Source organism: Solea solea, chromosome 6, assembly GCF_958295425.1.
Source record: "Solea solea chromosome 6, fSolSol10.1, whole genome shotgun sequence".
NCBI classification, from domain to species: Eukaryota; Metazoa; Chordata; class Actinopteri; order Pleuronectiformes; family Soleidae; genus Solea; species Solea solea.
In genome coordinates this window covers 12,247,455-12,263,147 of record NC_081139.1, presented here as the reverse complement: position 1 = coordinate 12,263,147, position 15,693 = coordinate 12,247,455, and the positions used below count along the sequence as shown (strand labels likewise).

The following is a 15,693-nucleotide window of genomic DNA, read 5'->3' as shown; positions in this document are numbered from 1 at the left end:
AGTTTGAAGGAGAAAAAATAACTAACTGGGATAGTTTGCATATCTGATTTTTAATGCTGCTTTGGGTTTACAGTTTCTGGTAAACACTGATGTCAAGAAGGCGAGGAGAGAATGTGTGGAACGGAGTCTGTGTGAGGGCTAGAAAGTGGGAGGAAGGGCGATACGGAGAGAGCAAAAGGGCCAGGAATATGCCAGAAAAGGAGCCGGATAGACGGGACATTTGATTGCCATTTGGTGTTTTGATAGGCAGAGAGATGGAGACCCAGCTGGGGTCACGTCACAATCTGTCTAGTCAGTTACATCAAGAGTCTGCCATCTCAGATGGATGGAAGGAGGAATCGAGATATGGAGAGAAAGATAAGTTAACACCCTAACCTTCCCTCCTAATGCTAGCAGGGAGAATATATACATCTTAATGCTTCACCTTGACACAATATTCATCATTTTTAAGTAAGTCTTATGGCATTTTGCTTGATAGGAATTGTATTTGCACCTGATTTTCTCAAGATTATAAGAAAATCTGACACTCTGACACACTGCTTTAGATTTAGTATACTGACCGTCTCCATCTCTCTGTCTTAGGGCTGCTGTGGGGACAATGCTTAGTTGAACGGAAACACGGAAAAACAGACGCAAGGTCATACCTGTAGGCAGGGCAGGATCCATGGTGGGTTTTTCCCAGGAGTTCACTTGTTCCCAGGTAAATCCATTGGTTCCCAGGGAAACGCTGTACCCACAGCTGCTATACGACTCTTCAAACGTGCAGCCACCTGAAGAGAGAATACAGACATATGGCGTGCATGTTCAGGCGAGGGTTCAGTGTCAGATAACATAATATATCAGTTTATGTATACATGTATGATGAGAACAAGTGTTGGAAGGGACGACACATTGAACGCTGCAAAGAAGTGCAAAGAACAATAAGATGTGGAAAACGCTTGTAGGTAGATGACCTGGTGCGCGGTCGTTTTACTGAATAAATTTCATAAAAAATAAAACACTTGCACACAATACTGAAGAGGAGACGAGAGCCTGCTTGCAAAAGCTTACTGAAGCCTAGTTAACGGTACATAAAACTAGACTCAAACTATCCAGTCACTTGTGTGCTTTGTTTTGGCTAATTGCGGCATTGGACCTTCAATGCTGTCCAAAGCATTTCATGAAAAACTTTAGAATATCAAGCAGGCAGATTCAGTTTGGTTCAAATGTTTTTCAGTCGGATGCAAAAAAGAAAATGCAAATAAATTGCCCAAAAAAACGTGTCGAGTCTAGAAAGGCTTTAAGGATTACGATTGTATGCCAGCCATACATTATACATTAATTACGCTGTTATTACACCGTACGTGCGATCGAATCTTTCACAATAAAGCACATCTTTAATCGTGTCAACAAGGTTTACAATTCTAAGTTGTTTCGTAAGCTGCTTTGGGATTGTTAACAACATTATACTAATGAAGTCATCTGTGTGAATTGAAGAAGCCAGCACAAGAGAGACACTGTCACAGTTTATCAGAGGGGAGCGCTGCACAAAGAGGGGGGGGGGGGGAGAGAGAGAGAGAGAGCATGGCTCTATGTGAGCGAGTGAGTGAGGGGCAGAAGAAGAGAGCGCTCTATATGTCAACATGATTAAGTCACAGCCTCATCGTTATTTCATGGCCCAGCTAAGACACATTTTCCACTGCATTAGCCTTCTCTGTTAGCCTCGAGCACTACACACACACACACACACACACACACACACATCTGCGCACATAAACCCACTTCCCTAATTAGACATATGCTTTGACACGCAACCATTTTAATTTGTTTTGAAGCATTTGAAACGGGAACGCCATTGCTTTATTCATGAAATCACTTTAAGTTCTCTCTTTTTTTTCGCCGCTGTGATCTCCAGCACGTATGGTAATTTAGACCTCATCAAAACAAAAGAACAAGTTCTTCTCTTTATGATTTCGACAATAACATGTTGTTTTTTTTTTTTTTTTTTTTTAGAGCACAGCAGAATCAAAGGCAGAGGAATCACTGAGGCTCGCAGCGTTGCTGGAGAGTTCTTCATGTGTCTACTTGACACCCGGCCACTGACCCATGGAGTTTGAATTCCACATTTTATACAGTTTTATTCAGTTGGCTCTGGGTTGAGTCCTGTGGGCCCCCATCTGTTTAACATTATGTGTAATAACTGAAAGAACTGCGAAGACCTGACCCCAGCAGGAGTCAGACAGAAATGAACAGAGGTCTGACTCGTCTGGACGTCCGCAGAGAGCAGATGGTGCTAATTAGTAAAAGCAGCAGGGTAAAGAAGCTGTGTTTTTTTTATTATTAATTATTATTATTAGACTGTAACAAAACTGCACATCTGACTATAAGCTAGTCACGTTCATGATCCTAGTGGATTACCACGCCCCTCCTGTGATGAGTTGTCGGTGGGTATTGCACAATAGACTGCGCAGGGGTAAAATGCTGATTGTTTTGTTTGTTTAATATCATTTGTGTAGTTTTTTTTTTTAATTGTATTTATTTATTGGTTACTGTGACAACACCTTAGTTGCTGCCGCTCTTCATTTTCTACATTCTGTATGATTATGTATTTGACATTGTTTTTTTTTTCACATTTCCCTCTGGGACAATAAAGTTTATCTTGATCTTAATCGGATTTTCTGTTAACCCATTCATCTATTTAAATATGACCACTGTTTTCTTTTGTCATGGGTTTTTCATTTTGTTTGATGTCTGTTACATTATTTTAGGTTCAGTGTCTTTCCTTTTTGTTACCTTGTTACTTCTTTTGTTATATTTTTTCAGCAATTGTAATATTTTTATATTTTCCTGTTGGCTTTCGCTTATGTGCGAGCATGCGTGTGTTTTTTTTGGACTGTGGGACATTAACTACTACACATTTTGTGAATAGCCTTAATTCAAAAAGTTAACAATTGTAATCATCTTTGAAGTGTTCTTATCTCATGCCGTCATTTGCACCATTATAACACTCTGTAAAAGTGTATCGGGAGTATTCAAGGATAGAAGAATTCCTCCCACCATTGTTTTTCTGAGCATTTCTTTTGGATTCTGGATGTCACTGCAGCATCATAACATAAATCAATGGACTTTATACATCAGACAAGAAGTGTGTGGTATAGTTTTAATTGCCTCCCCAAGAAAGACTTGATTCAAAAGGGAAAAAAAAAAAAAGAAGATGATTTGCCTGTCTGTGTTCTGTATGAAAAACAACCAGCAGCCGTGGGTGGAAACAAGAGGAAAATACTATTTCTCTTAGAGATATGAAAATAGTGGTTATAAATGAATCAGTACTGAGATAATTAGCCTTTATTGCCCCCATGTTGTTCAGTGATCTCATTAGAAATGGAAAGAAATCAAAGTGATCTCATTAAAAGAGTTATAAACAGGCTGGGTGGGGGAGTGTGTGGGCTGTGGTTGGAGGGGATCGAGCATCAATATTCAATATCAGATCTGTAATTTTAAAACCACTGTCAGGGGGATGAGAGGGAGAAGTGGCTCACAGCAGTAGACGAGTGTGCGCTGGTGTGCCAATGCCCCTAATCTAGTTTTGAAAATCAGTACAACACCTCCCTGCATCTCATTGATGCAGACACACAAGCATAATTACACACACACATGCACAATTGGAATAAGTGCCAAATTATTTAAAAAACAACAACAACAACAAAACAGCACTACTGCTCATGTCTGCTCTAAAGCCTGCATATGTGCAGAGGAACATGTCTGTGTCATGTGCAGTGTATGGGCGTGCATATGGTTTTTGCATGTTTGTGTGTTGCTGTGACACCAAAACAAGCAGAATCATCTGATAAAATATTGATATGACGAAGAGCGCGGGCGCCTGCATACATTACGGTTGTCATGTTTTGAAAAAAATAAAAATAAAAATCAAGTTCAAACTAATTTATAATGAATGTATCGTTCGAATAAACTCAATATTGCAATATTTACCTGCAAATGAGTACACGTGCGCGCTCAGAGTGCACAAATATTTATAAGCCAGTTTACACAGAGAGTCGTGGTAAATTGGGGCACCCCCCCATGTCTTTTAAATAACTATAATCAAATGTTTGTTATCAATACTTATTGGAGAAAACAAATCACTTATCTTTGTTTATATTTTGTTACTGCCAACTTCCATTGTCAACAGTCGGGTTGTATTTTACTGCGTCAAAACATCTTAATGAAAAATCAAACAAGTAATTTGTCAGCTGGTGTAAATAAACAACAAAACAAAACAAGCAGGTGAATCAACAACATTTTCATTAACATCTACTTCAAATGATCAACGTGAGGTGCTGTAACTGCGGTGAATGGTGGCCGTGGTTTTCTTTGTCTTCTCATTATTACACGTTTGTATTGTTATTGTTATTAATAATAATATTATCATACATGATACAATGATATGTATTATCATCGTTCAACTCTAAGCTTTTTATTCATGTTGTGTTTATTCATTTTGGTTTGGCTTGTTTTTGTTCATACATTTCTAATTAAAATAAAGTAATTGTCTAGCATTAATAAAGTGTCACGTGATGAAAAAGCCTTGGTTACCTTTATAAAAAAAGATAAAGAAAAAGAAAAAATTAATACTTTCAAAAATAGCAGTAGTTTAAGATTAATTGCAAACAGAGAAATTGCAGTTGAGTAATTTGTTTTACTGCATAGTAAGAATGGTGTAGTGCTGATGGTTTGTGTGAGGTGTGAGCACAGTTTTGAAACTGATAATTACTTTTTTTCTTTTTTGGATTTTGCATGTCTTGTTTTTTGTAATGAATCCCTATTGCTTGTTTGGAATCACTGAGAAAATTTCACCTGCGGCCAAACTTCATACACTCACAATCATGTTATGGGTTGTATGTATAAATGTCATTCCCGTTCTGCCTTTTGATTTTTACATCAACATTCTCCCACTTCAATGTCAATGGGGCTCAGTTACTGTGTTAGTCCTGACCAGGTCCATTCCAAACATGCTGGACCCCATCTGATCCGAACACATTTGTTCTGGTTTCATCGGACCGAGGAAGCATCTGCCATCATTCATCAAGCTTTTTTTTTTACATACTCTGGCAAAATGGATGTATTATTGTGTTCTTGTGCCATTCTGCAAAACAATCGGACGCAGTCTGCAGAGTTTGACTTCAAATAATGAACTCCACGCTGTCAGTGGCGTTCATTCTACACCAGATGATCAATGTCAAGTGAGAAAAAGTGTGTGTTGGTTGTATATGGATCTTCTGATACGTCCAAAACAACTGTTGTTTCCTCTCCGTAAGAAGGTAGAAGATTGTTTAGTTCTGTCCTGGTAGAAAACTGAGTTGTTTGTACATTATACAATGAGACGTCTAGTGTCAACACAGTATCTCTCAAACAACTTTATGTATAGTCTTTTTTTTTTTGTGCTAGAGGTCACATCTGGTGCAAACGTGGACAATGCCAAACTCAGAATCATGAGAACACAACACTGACATTATGCAAGCAACCTGCTTCTCGTGCCACAAACCCAGCGCGCACATTTTCACATGCACGGGAAGAAATAGCTCTGCTGCCCTGAACATGCCCACTCACACACAAATAAGCACGTCGTGTAATGATAACACTTATTTACATGAGAAGACATCGTCTTTCTCATGTTCACATTTCTATCCCCTTGAGGCGCCAATAGCAGCCATTAGAGCCTTTCATCTCCGCCAAAGCTAACACAACGCGACACAACCCACGGAGTCACAAACCAGGAGGAGGCACCCCAAGGCGACCGGCTCTAAAGAGTCTGTTTACTGCTCACTTAGATAACATCTACTGATTCTGTGTGCGACTGCGTGCATGTGTGGGCATGTGTGTGTGTGTGTGTGTGTGTGTGTGTGGGAGCACACTGAGGACACGCTGCTGTGCATTCATACACGAGTGCACACAAGTAGACTCCCCAACATGCTGTACTTCGTTTGAAACTAGCAGTAGTTTTTACTTCCTAGTTTCCACATGCACAGTCCGCTCTCAGATATGTCTCCACCCTTGCCTGATATGATATGCATGGACAGTACTAACATATTTATAATGATTACTTTGTGATATTTGTGCAGATCTGTGAGAAACAAAGAGGTTCTCTTCAGTCTGTAGAAATAAGTTCTGGCTTTAACAAATATTGTGTTTTCTGAGATTTAAAAAAAAAAAAAAATTGCAGTAGACTGAATTGTGACTTTGATTCAATTTCTATTATATGTTCAGCCCTAAACTCTACGCAGCGAATGTGTATCGTGTAGCAACTGCAACAAAATGTGGGATCACACCAGACTCACACTTTACTCTATGAATGGAACTGAGGACATGGACTGGAACACATGCATTTTACAGTACTATATCTACTATATTCATTTTTTTGTTTATTTTGTTATTTGTATGCAGTTATTTTTCAATTGAACAAAGCCAAAGACAGTGTTACATTGTGTTTTAAAGCAGATTAATCGCATCTGGCCCCAGAAAGTCTGGAAGCATGTGTCAGAGTGTGTGTGTGTGGGTGTGACTCAGTATGTGCGCATGTATGCCTACGTCCTTGTCTCTTATTAACTCATATTAAATCCACTGTCAGCTAACATGGCAAGTTATATCTCTGTTAAGACATTTAAAACCATATGCCAACATATGTCATCTGCCCCTGGATACACGCACAAACACACACACGCAAATCATTTATATAACCAAAGGCAAATTAAACACACTGGCTAAATACTAAATGCTATTATTTCCACCCCAATAAGCCTGGATAATAAGAGAAAGCAGATAGAGGTTGACTGAGTAACACTAACTGTATATCTGTATCGGTATGAGACCCAGAAAAAGTGAGAGTGCGCTGGTGAGTCAGGTGAACTCAGTTCTCCTCACTGATTAAAAAAAAAAAAAAAAGGAAAGATAAATACATGAAAAGAAAAGCCGATGTCAAAAGGTGATTGTTTTGTGTGAGTGTTGTGTTTGAGTTTGTGCATCAGCATGTGTTAGTGACTGTCTGGGGAGTAGGAGGTGAGAGGGCAGCGTGAAAGGATGAATGTTTAATCGAGGAACAGATTATTACAGATGCAATTTCATGCTTTAATGAAACAGGATCAAGTGATGCAAAATGGTGCGATGCCAGAACGGTTTGTTTTCTGGGTGTAGGTGTGAAACCCGAGTTGAGAGTCGGAACAATCGTTGTCAAAAAAGAGGAAACAATAACGGAGTGTAAGAAGCGATGAACGCATATTTAAATCAACAAATGCTGTAAATTCTGTCAAGAGGTCAAGGCCAGAGGTTTTGGTGGTTTCTGAAAAGCTTTTGGAGGTTTGTGGTGTTTGCTGAGTGCAGCAGGGCCGTGAATCCTAAACAGCACAGAAAGGAAACCAAAAAAAGAAAAAAAGAAAAAAAAATGGAGAAAAGATGGTGAGCAGGTGTCAAAAGATAAACATCCATTCATGTTTTGCACTCAAGGTTCTGTGCTGCTGAGTGGATGTCGTCCTTTGTCCAGGGGACGAATAAAAGCAGACGATCACAACTTGAGCAGTTAAATTCATCACATGCGAGTAATTTACTAAAAATATAAATCCCTAATTAGACCACATGGTTGGTGTAGTAGCAGTCTTGCCTTTGCAGCAAGAAGACCCAGGTTTGAGCCCCGGTTGGAACAAGGAGTTTGCAAGTTCTCCCCCGGTGTGTGCATGGGTTTCCTCCCACAGTCCAAAAACATGCACAATATGGAGATTAGGTCAAATTGGTCACTCTAAACTGACCATAGGTGTGAGAGTGAATGGTTTGTTCGTCTCTATATGTGGCAAACTGTCCAGGGTGTGACCCCGCCTACCAGCTGAGATTGGCACAGCACCCCCCCGTGACCCTCATGTGGAGGATAAAGCGGTAGAAAATGGATGGAGGGATAAATCATGCATGAACATTTTCCAACAAATGCTTCATTTCCATGATGAATGGTCAATTAGGAAACACAATTATTGAGACAAAGATAGAGTGAGAATGAGTGATTGGCCGACGTTCCTTTTCCATTATAAACTTAACTTTACAACAATCTACACCCCAGAAAAGCACTTTAGCTCTGTGTGCTTTTAAAAGTTTGCTATAACGTATACCTGATACATTACATAACAACTCACAAACTGTACCCTGACCACGTGCATGGAATACAAAGTGACTCTGGGGAAAAAAGACCAACCACTTAATTGGAAAATGAACCGCAGCTCTACCACCATCACACTGCTCCCTGACATCATCAAACTATGCCTTTTTTTTGTGCCGGTTTGATTGAGAGAAAGACGTCTAGCAGCAGAAATGACATAGTGTGTGTTTAAATACCCCCCTATCAGTGTGTGTGCGTGTGTGTGTTAAAGGGCAAGAAGTGATGTCCTGAAGGGTCTATTGTGACTTTAATTATCTGCTACATGAATCAATAGGGGACCTGCCTTGTAACCTTTAGTTCTACATGAAAGAACACAAAAACAACGTCGCCACCGATTGCTTTCAGTGGCTGTCACTCACACGCACACACACATGCACATACACACACACACACACTTGAAGCTTCCTAACCACAACATGAGCAACACACAGAAATCACACAAAAACACATTAACACCTACACCCACAGTTTGTCTCCACTCAAGTGAATCAAATGGATTGGACAGAAGGGTAACTACAAAGAGTAAATTGTGAGATTGGAATGTACACAGACTGATGCACACACACACATGCAAACACACACAAACACAGACACACACACATGCCCTCTGTCTAAAATGGCATATGGCTGTATATTAGGGGAGAAGAAGCAGACATCACGGATGAAGAGTAATGATTCAAATCAGACATCAGACTCCCATAGATGCACACACACACACAGCTGAGTCAATCTGTGTGCTCCCTGAAGCTGATGTAACTGTGTTTTACTTCCCAAAACATTCTTAGAAACACACACATTAAACTTTATACTGATACTAATGTGAACAAGTCACCTGTGGAAAATCTGTAAATCTGTTGTGTCTTGGCCACTGTGACTGAACTAACTGTGACCTTGTTGGGTCACTCTGAATGAAAACCAGGTTATCACCTGGTTTTAAGTATAAAAATAGTCTCGTCTATTTCAGGTGTGTAATGCGTTTCAAACTGGATGTTGCCACAGTCAAGATAGAAGTTTTGCCTCCTTCCTCCATCTTTTGTATGAAGCCTGTTTCACATTCAAATTAGTGGATATACCAGGGTCTTTGAACCATGGTGAAGCCACTAAAAAAAAAAAGAGGCAATTAACATTCGCATTGCAAGCGGTTGTTCTACTGTGTGGTGTTTTTTGTTCACCCCTGTGTCGCACGCTTCCCTCGAGACTGAATGCACCAGAAACAAAAGAGCTCTCAATGCTATTGTGGTTACTACTCAGCATCTCTTACCTTGGTCTTTGTTTATGATCCGATCGACACATCAACTTTTTAAGTTATAAAATGAGAGAATGGCAAACATAAATGCAAATAAAGCCCAAAAGATCTCTGGCAAAAATTGAGCAAACGTAGACACAATGAGTGTGTTCACACATTCCCACTGATGCCAGTTGGAGCCAAAGCCAATAAAAACCTATATGCATTGCAGAGCTGTTTGACCAGGGAGTGGATGCTGATTAAACACATTCCCATTGTTTAATGCCGGCGATTAAACAGGTTTTTCTGACCTGTGGAAATTAGATTCAGACTTGTTTATTTGTCATAATTATGCAGGTTAACATAAAGTCAACAATGCAAGGAAATGTTACGGACAAGAGGAACCAATCAAGTCACTATTCACAACACTAGAAAAACAATTAAGATAAGTTTAATTCAATTTGTCTGTATACATGTTCAGGGTCGAGAGCTGCAGTAAAAAATAACAATGTGAACATGAATCAAGGTGAATCAGAGCTGCAGCTGGTCATGGTGCTAACAGCAAGGAAAGTAACTTGTTAATGTTTTTATTTAAAGGGGACATATAATCATTATTTTTGCAATTCAACTGAGTAGAACCGGGTAGATGAAATACACATTTTATTGAAATGATGAAAATGCCCTCATATTTGGTATCAGAATACTTACAACTAGAGTTTTTTTTTTTTTTTTTTTTAAATACTGTAAAATACTTAGTTTGAACCAACGTTATGACATCAAAAGAACATAAAGCATGAGGTGCTGCAGCAGATTGGACTGTACTGTACCTATTTTAATTTACCTGGACTTGCCACAGTGCCACAGTGCATGATCTTTGGTTTGGCAGAGATAAATACGCTGACGAGGATTTCACTGGATTTAGAGTGTACTTGCTCACCCTCGCCTGTGACATGGCAGGGATTCAAACTGGCAACCCTGCAGTTACAAGTCCAATTCCCTTCCGCTCAGCCATGGGCTGTTATCACTATGCAACTACATGCTGTATTTTTGTTTCCTGCATGGAAGCTTAGTCCCTGAATGTCATTCACTACTGTGCTGCTGCAACAACAATGCGGGAGATTGACAACCCCATACTCTACCACTTGCACTTGGGGAAAGTATTTTTAATACTTTGAAAGTGTACAAAAACCCAGAATTGTATTTTGATACATGTATTCGTTGGTTTGTTTTTACACGTTGATGTATTCTTGCCCATGTGTTTGAATATCAAGTTGGTTTTTTCTTGTATCGCACAACAGATTGTCAAAAACTTTCCAAAAAGTGTGGTCTAAGTCATATTTGATAATATGACTCATCTATATGACTCATTTGTAACCACACACACACACACACACACACGGTAGTAGATTTTGCGACTTTCGGGATGAGGTCATGTCACTTATATCAAGCTATCCCCATGCAGGATTACTCTGCTGCAGAAACAGCAGCGAGCTCTGGAATAATAACCAGGCTCAATCAACATCTTACAGATGAGGAGCTGAGAAAGTCAGAGGTGAAAAACACATTCTGCTTTTTCTTTTAGTAAGTTACGAGGCATGCATTTGGAAATAACAAATATTGATCTTCATTATAATAATCGTGTGTCAGTGGCCACAGTGTGGGAAGCGGAGAGTGAACGAAAGGTTGTTGCTGTTCAATAATCATTATCATGTGAGCTGTATTTGTGTGTATTTGATTTGTTTTTCTTCTTTACCTAAGTGAAGCTCTGCACATTTACTCACTGTACTCATTTTGCTTTTTTTTCATCACAGTTCTTTTTCATGACGTTGGTTAGACTGTACACAGCGTGGGATGAGAATCACCTTGTTGTACGAGAGTCTTGGAGTCTGAAGTGACTTTTGCATGACCCTTAACATGAACCAAATTTTGACCTTTTAAGCTTGCACTTCTCAAATTGGCCCTCGAAGACACACACACGCACACACACACACACACACACAACCTTGGGAATGACCCTCCAGACACACATTCATCTCTCACACACACACACACACACACACAGAACTATGGGGCATCTACACACAAACTCATAGAATCTTTCTTGCACACTGAATACATCGCCCGACAAATACCCAAATACACACACACACACATACACACACTGTCTCTGCGGTGCTCATTAGTCGAGGTAGCAGGTCCAGACCTCCTCCCAGCAGAACTACAGGGGCGAGCACCCCTTCCACTCCTTCCCTCTTTCTTTATGTCCCTCTTTCACCCCAGTCATTCTCCCCTTTTATTCCCCTCTCTGTAATCTGTTATCTTTTATACTGTCTTTTGATTGTCCTCATTTTGGCTCTTCAGTCACCACTTTGCTGGCTTTCTTTCTCCCTTCGGTCATCATTCCTCTGTCTTTTCCTTGTGCCCTTCTCACCCCTGCCCTCAACTTTCCTTTCTTCATCTCATCCCTTTCTTTCCTGCAGCAAAGTATTTCCCTCTTTTCTCACCTCTTTGCAACTCTGCTATCTTCTTCTTCCCCCCCCCCCAATCATTATAACTGAAATAAAAATGTGTGTGAACAATTAAAAAAAGATAAATGTAATGGATTTCCTTTATTCTCAGGCCAATTTGTTCGTCTCTTCCTAAGCAACACGTGTTATCGTCTTTGTTCAGTAATTGCAGAATAGCCTTTCAGCATAGACTTCTGCATCCGTGACCTGTTTTCCAAACTTGGGAGAGTCTGACCCGTGACAGGAGACCTTGACCACTCACAACGATAGAGGGTACTCCTAATGGCTGCTCGAGGGAGCTGCAAAACACATCCTTCTGTTGAAAAGGTCGCTATTACAGCATTGGCAGCAACTGCCTAAGCCTTAAAGCAACCTAACAAAAGGAATAACGATTCTAAAAGAGAGTTGGACAACATAGTTAATCATGCTCAACATGAGCAAAGCAATTCAGCGATGGAGAGATGGCCTTTTTATTTATTCATCTGGGCCATATGGAGCAGGCACAACTCATTGTATTTCTCTACAGTGTATTTAACAACCTAAAGATGAGACTCAAAAAACAAACAATTCTGCATCTAATCTTTCCAGTGAGTGATTTTACTACACCAGACAGAGCTGTTAATGGTGCGACAGTCTGAACATCTCAATTTGGTAATATGTGGATTTGTTCATCACCAGGAATTCAGAGTCACTATGTGAGAACTCTAAAGTCTTCATTTCTTTACCTTTCGTGTCCTTGCATTCATATCCTCCACTCTTTCTTTTAAAACCCTTCATCTCTATTCTCAAACAGTCTCACTTCAGTTTGATACAAAAATAGAAATAAATTCCATTTTAGTCGAATTCACCTGTTTCATTCGAGTGTGTCCACTATTAATTGACACATCCAAGCAGGCCACGACTGTATAAAATCCATTCTGCCTCTCTGGTTCTCACTAATTGTCTTTCTCTGTCCTTTATTACAACTTGGTAAATTATTGAGTTGTAAGCTCAGCTAATCAATGACCATCTATAATTCAGTGGTTTTACATGCCACACTGAGAGAAACTAAGAGGGCTGAGGAAGAAGAAAGCTCAGGAGAAAAACAGCAACCACGACTTTACCTTGGACATGAAGACCAGTAAATGTGTATTTGCAGTGAAGATGATGAGGATTAATGACACATATGTACACCGACACTGTGTCCATCAGTGAGGGTGAAAAGCTGAGGAAGGTCACTTCCGCTCAACTTTTCTGCTTTTCCCATTTCAACTTCCGATCTACAGTGAGCAAAATGTTTTGCACACAAAATCTGAGCTTTCTTCAAACTCTTACCTCACAAACATAGTATGCCTCTGACATGCTGGGGGGGCAGCCGTGGCTAATAAAAGCAACATTTACATGACTGACTTGACTCTGACTTGCCCGGTGAGCACTGATTTTGACCGCAAGTAAAGCCAAATGTGTGTTGCTGGTTATTTATAGTCTTGTAAATTGTAAAATTAAATTCCCTTCATGTCCCAATAGTCATCAATAGGTGTTTTGGGGGAAAACAAACTGTCGCTATAATTTGAGGAAGGAAGGAATTTATATACATTTGTCTGTGTCTTGCTTTTTAAAACAAATTAAAATATGTTGCAGGCAGCACATGTTTACATGTAAACACCCTTGTTTTTCTGCGTCCTTAGTGTTGCTCCCCAGTGTGCTTGTGAGCGTGTGTGTGTGTCGTGTTCTTCAGCCTCCGTATAAACAGACACACGTGGGAATAGGTGCAAGTTGTGCTTATTTATTATCCCTGAGCTGAGGAAGAGTGTGTTTAATGCAGACACTAGTGTTCTTTCTCTCTGTCCTTCTCTCTCTCACTCACACAAACACACACACACACACAAGTGTACTTAATTTAACACACCTATGGCATGTTCGCAAATACATGCGAAAACAAAACATCCACCACGAGCACACAAACCCCAGAGAGTTTCAGTGCGTGCGTGCATGATGTGTACTTTTTTTAATAAGCACCTGATTCTTCCACAGTTATCAAACATATGGCTCTTTTTTTAATTTTTTTTTTTTTACGATGCTGCAGCATCTGAAGAATTTGTCGATTCAGAGCAGCTCAGGATATAAAAGGAATTCATTTGACTTTATTGTACATTATTTATTGATGATATTAAGGACAAAAGTAGAGGTCGAGAGCAAATCAGGAATCTGATCAACATGCAACTTATTATCTTGAAAAATAATGTGACACTTGACAGCGTGTTATAATTGTCACACAAAAGAAAATCTGTCTCCGAATTTGGGAAACATACATCAACATTCCTGACATTTTATGGAGCAGTTATTATTACCATTTACTTTTAGAATAAACTGAAACTGGCAAATACATTTTTAGTCTGCATAAATCAAATGTGTCTCTGTTGCACTGGTTCGATTATGAGTAATAATCTGACTAACAGGTCTATCATTTAACCAAAATCTGGTCATGAACGTCCATGGTGTGAATATACTTGCCGTATAAATCGACCTTAAGACTTTAATACGCTTCTGCTACTAATTAAACTTTAACATGAAAGTCAAGTCCAGCTGTTACTCAAGCCTGTGAAGTGGTATTAAAGGCTTCCATTGATGCAGCTGGCCTTAAATTAGAATTAAAACAACATCCTCAGTGCACAGATACCCACACCCACAAGTCTCATAAATCAATAGTGTGAGGTTTTCACATTAACTACCCCTCTGAACGCACACAGACAACCCCACACATTCAGTCCATGCCCTGCTAACACTGCACAGCTACTCTACATATTATTCCTTTAAGCAAATGCCAGTTCAATCCCTATTAATATTCATAACAGGAAAGTGTAGGTTGAAGTGGCCCTTTACTCTGCACCTCTTGCCGGCTCAATACTTGATTCAAATTAGCTTCCCCGCTAAAAGCTCCTCTTTACTTCACCGCAGGTCGTAGATGCCACAAACATTTGGCTTCCACTCGAGATATTGACAGATGGAGGGTATTTCTCTATTCTTTGGCACAGTCAGTACTTTTTTCCTCTAATTCTGGTCTCACCTGGATTGATATTTGCATCTTCTGACCAGTTTTTGACACAATATCGCAATATCCACTCCCGCTGTTCATTTTGCTGTCTGAGCGTCTACATCGTACACGTCAGCTGCGAGTTGGCCTCTTTGCATTTGCATAAAGTAAGGGTCAAATCCACCGTGTGTAAATCAGGGGGACACAGTGAAGAGCAGCTGCCTGTAAATGTCTTTTTTTTCCCTTGGATCTTTTCAGGAACAAAGTTGGTGAACTTTGTACAAAGACGTGAGATCTGTGAGAAGCCCTGTGACCGAGTCGCCGAAATTAAGCAATAAAAATGGAATCAACTGTTAAATGCGGCGTAACACTCAATTTGTCATGATTTGTCTGAAATTCAGAGGTCTAAATGAGACAAGTTTCCCTTCACAAAGCCGTCTCAAGAGGTGATATGTTGTTCTGTAAATGATGTTGTGCGTGCACACATACGCAGTTGACTGGAGCCGTAAAAATAGGAGTGACAACCACTCAGCTTCTGTTCATAAGAAAGACAAGGAAATACAGTGTGCTAACAGGAGCGTGCCTCTACCGAGGACAATTACGGCTAAAAGCACATTGGCAGATTCAAGGCTGTGTGCGTTTCTAGTGAAATCTTGCAAACAAGGATGAATGCAGCCAGTGAATAAAGCAAAGCTCCTCAGTCCTGGTCGTGGGGACCCAGTGCCCCGAGTCAAGTATGTTGGAGCAGGGAAACATCTAAAACATGCAGGGCAGC

General features: G+C 40.0%; 1 protein-coding gene across 9 annotated transcripts in view; it reads right to left on the bottom strand.

Moving 5' to 3' along the window:
* ptprt (protein tyrosine phosphatase receptor type T) overlaps positions 1–15,693 on the bottom strand; it is a 256,950-nt gene that overhangs the window by 214,535 nt on the left and 26,722 nt on the right. For all 9 annotated transcript variants that reach the window (XM_058631865.1, XM_058631867.1, XM_058631868.1 and 6 more), the window contains exon 2: positions 645–770. In XM_058631865.1, coding sequence (XP_058487848.1) covers positions 645–770 — 126 coding nt within the window. The remainder of the gene's footprint in view (positions 1–644; positions 771–15,693) is intronic.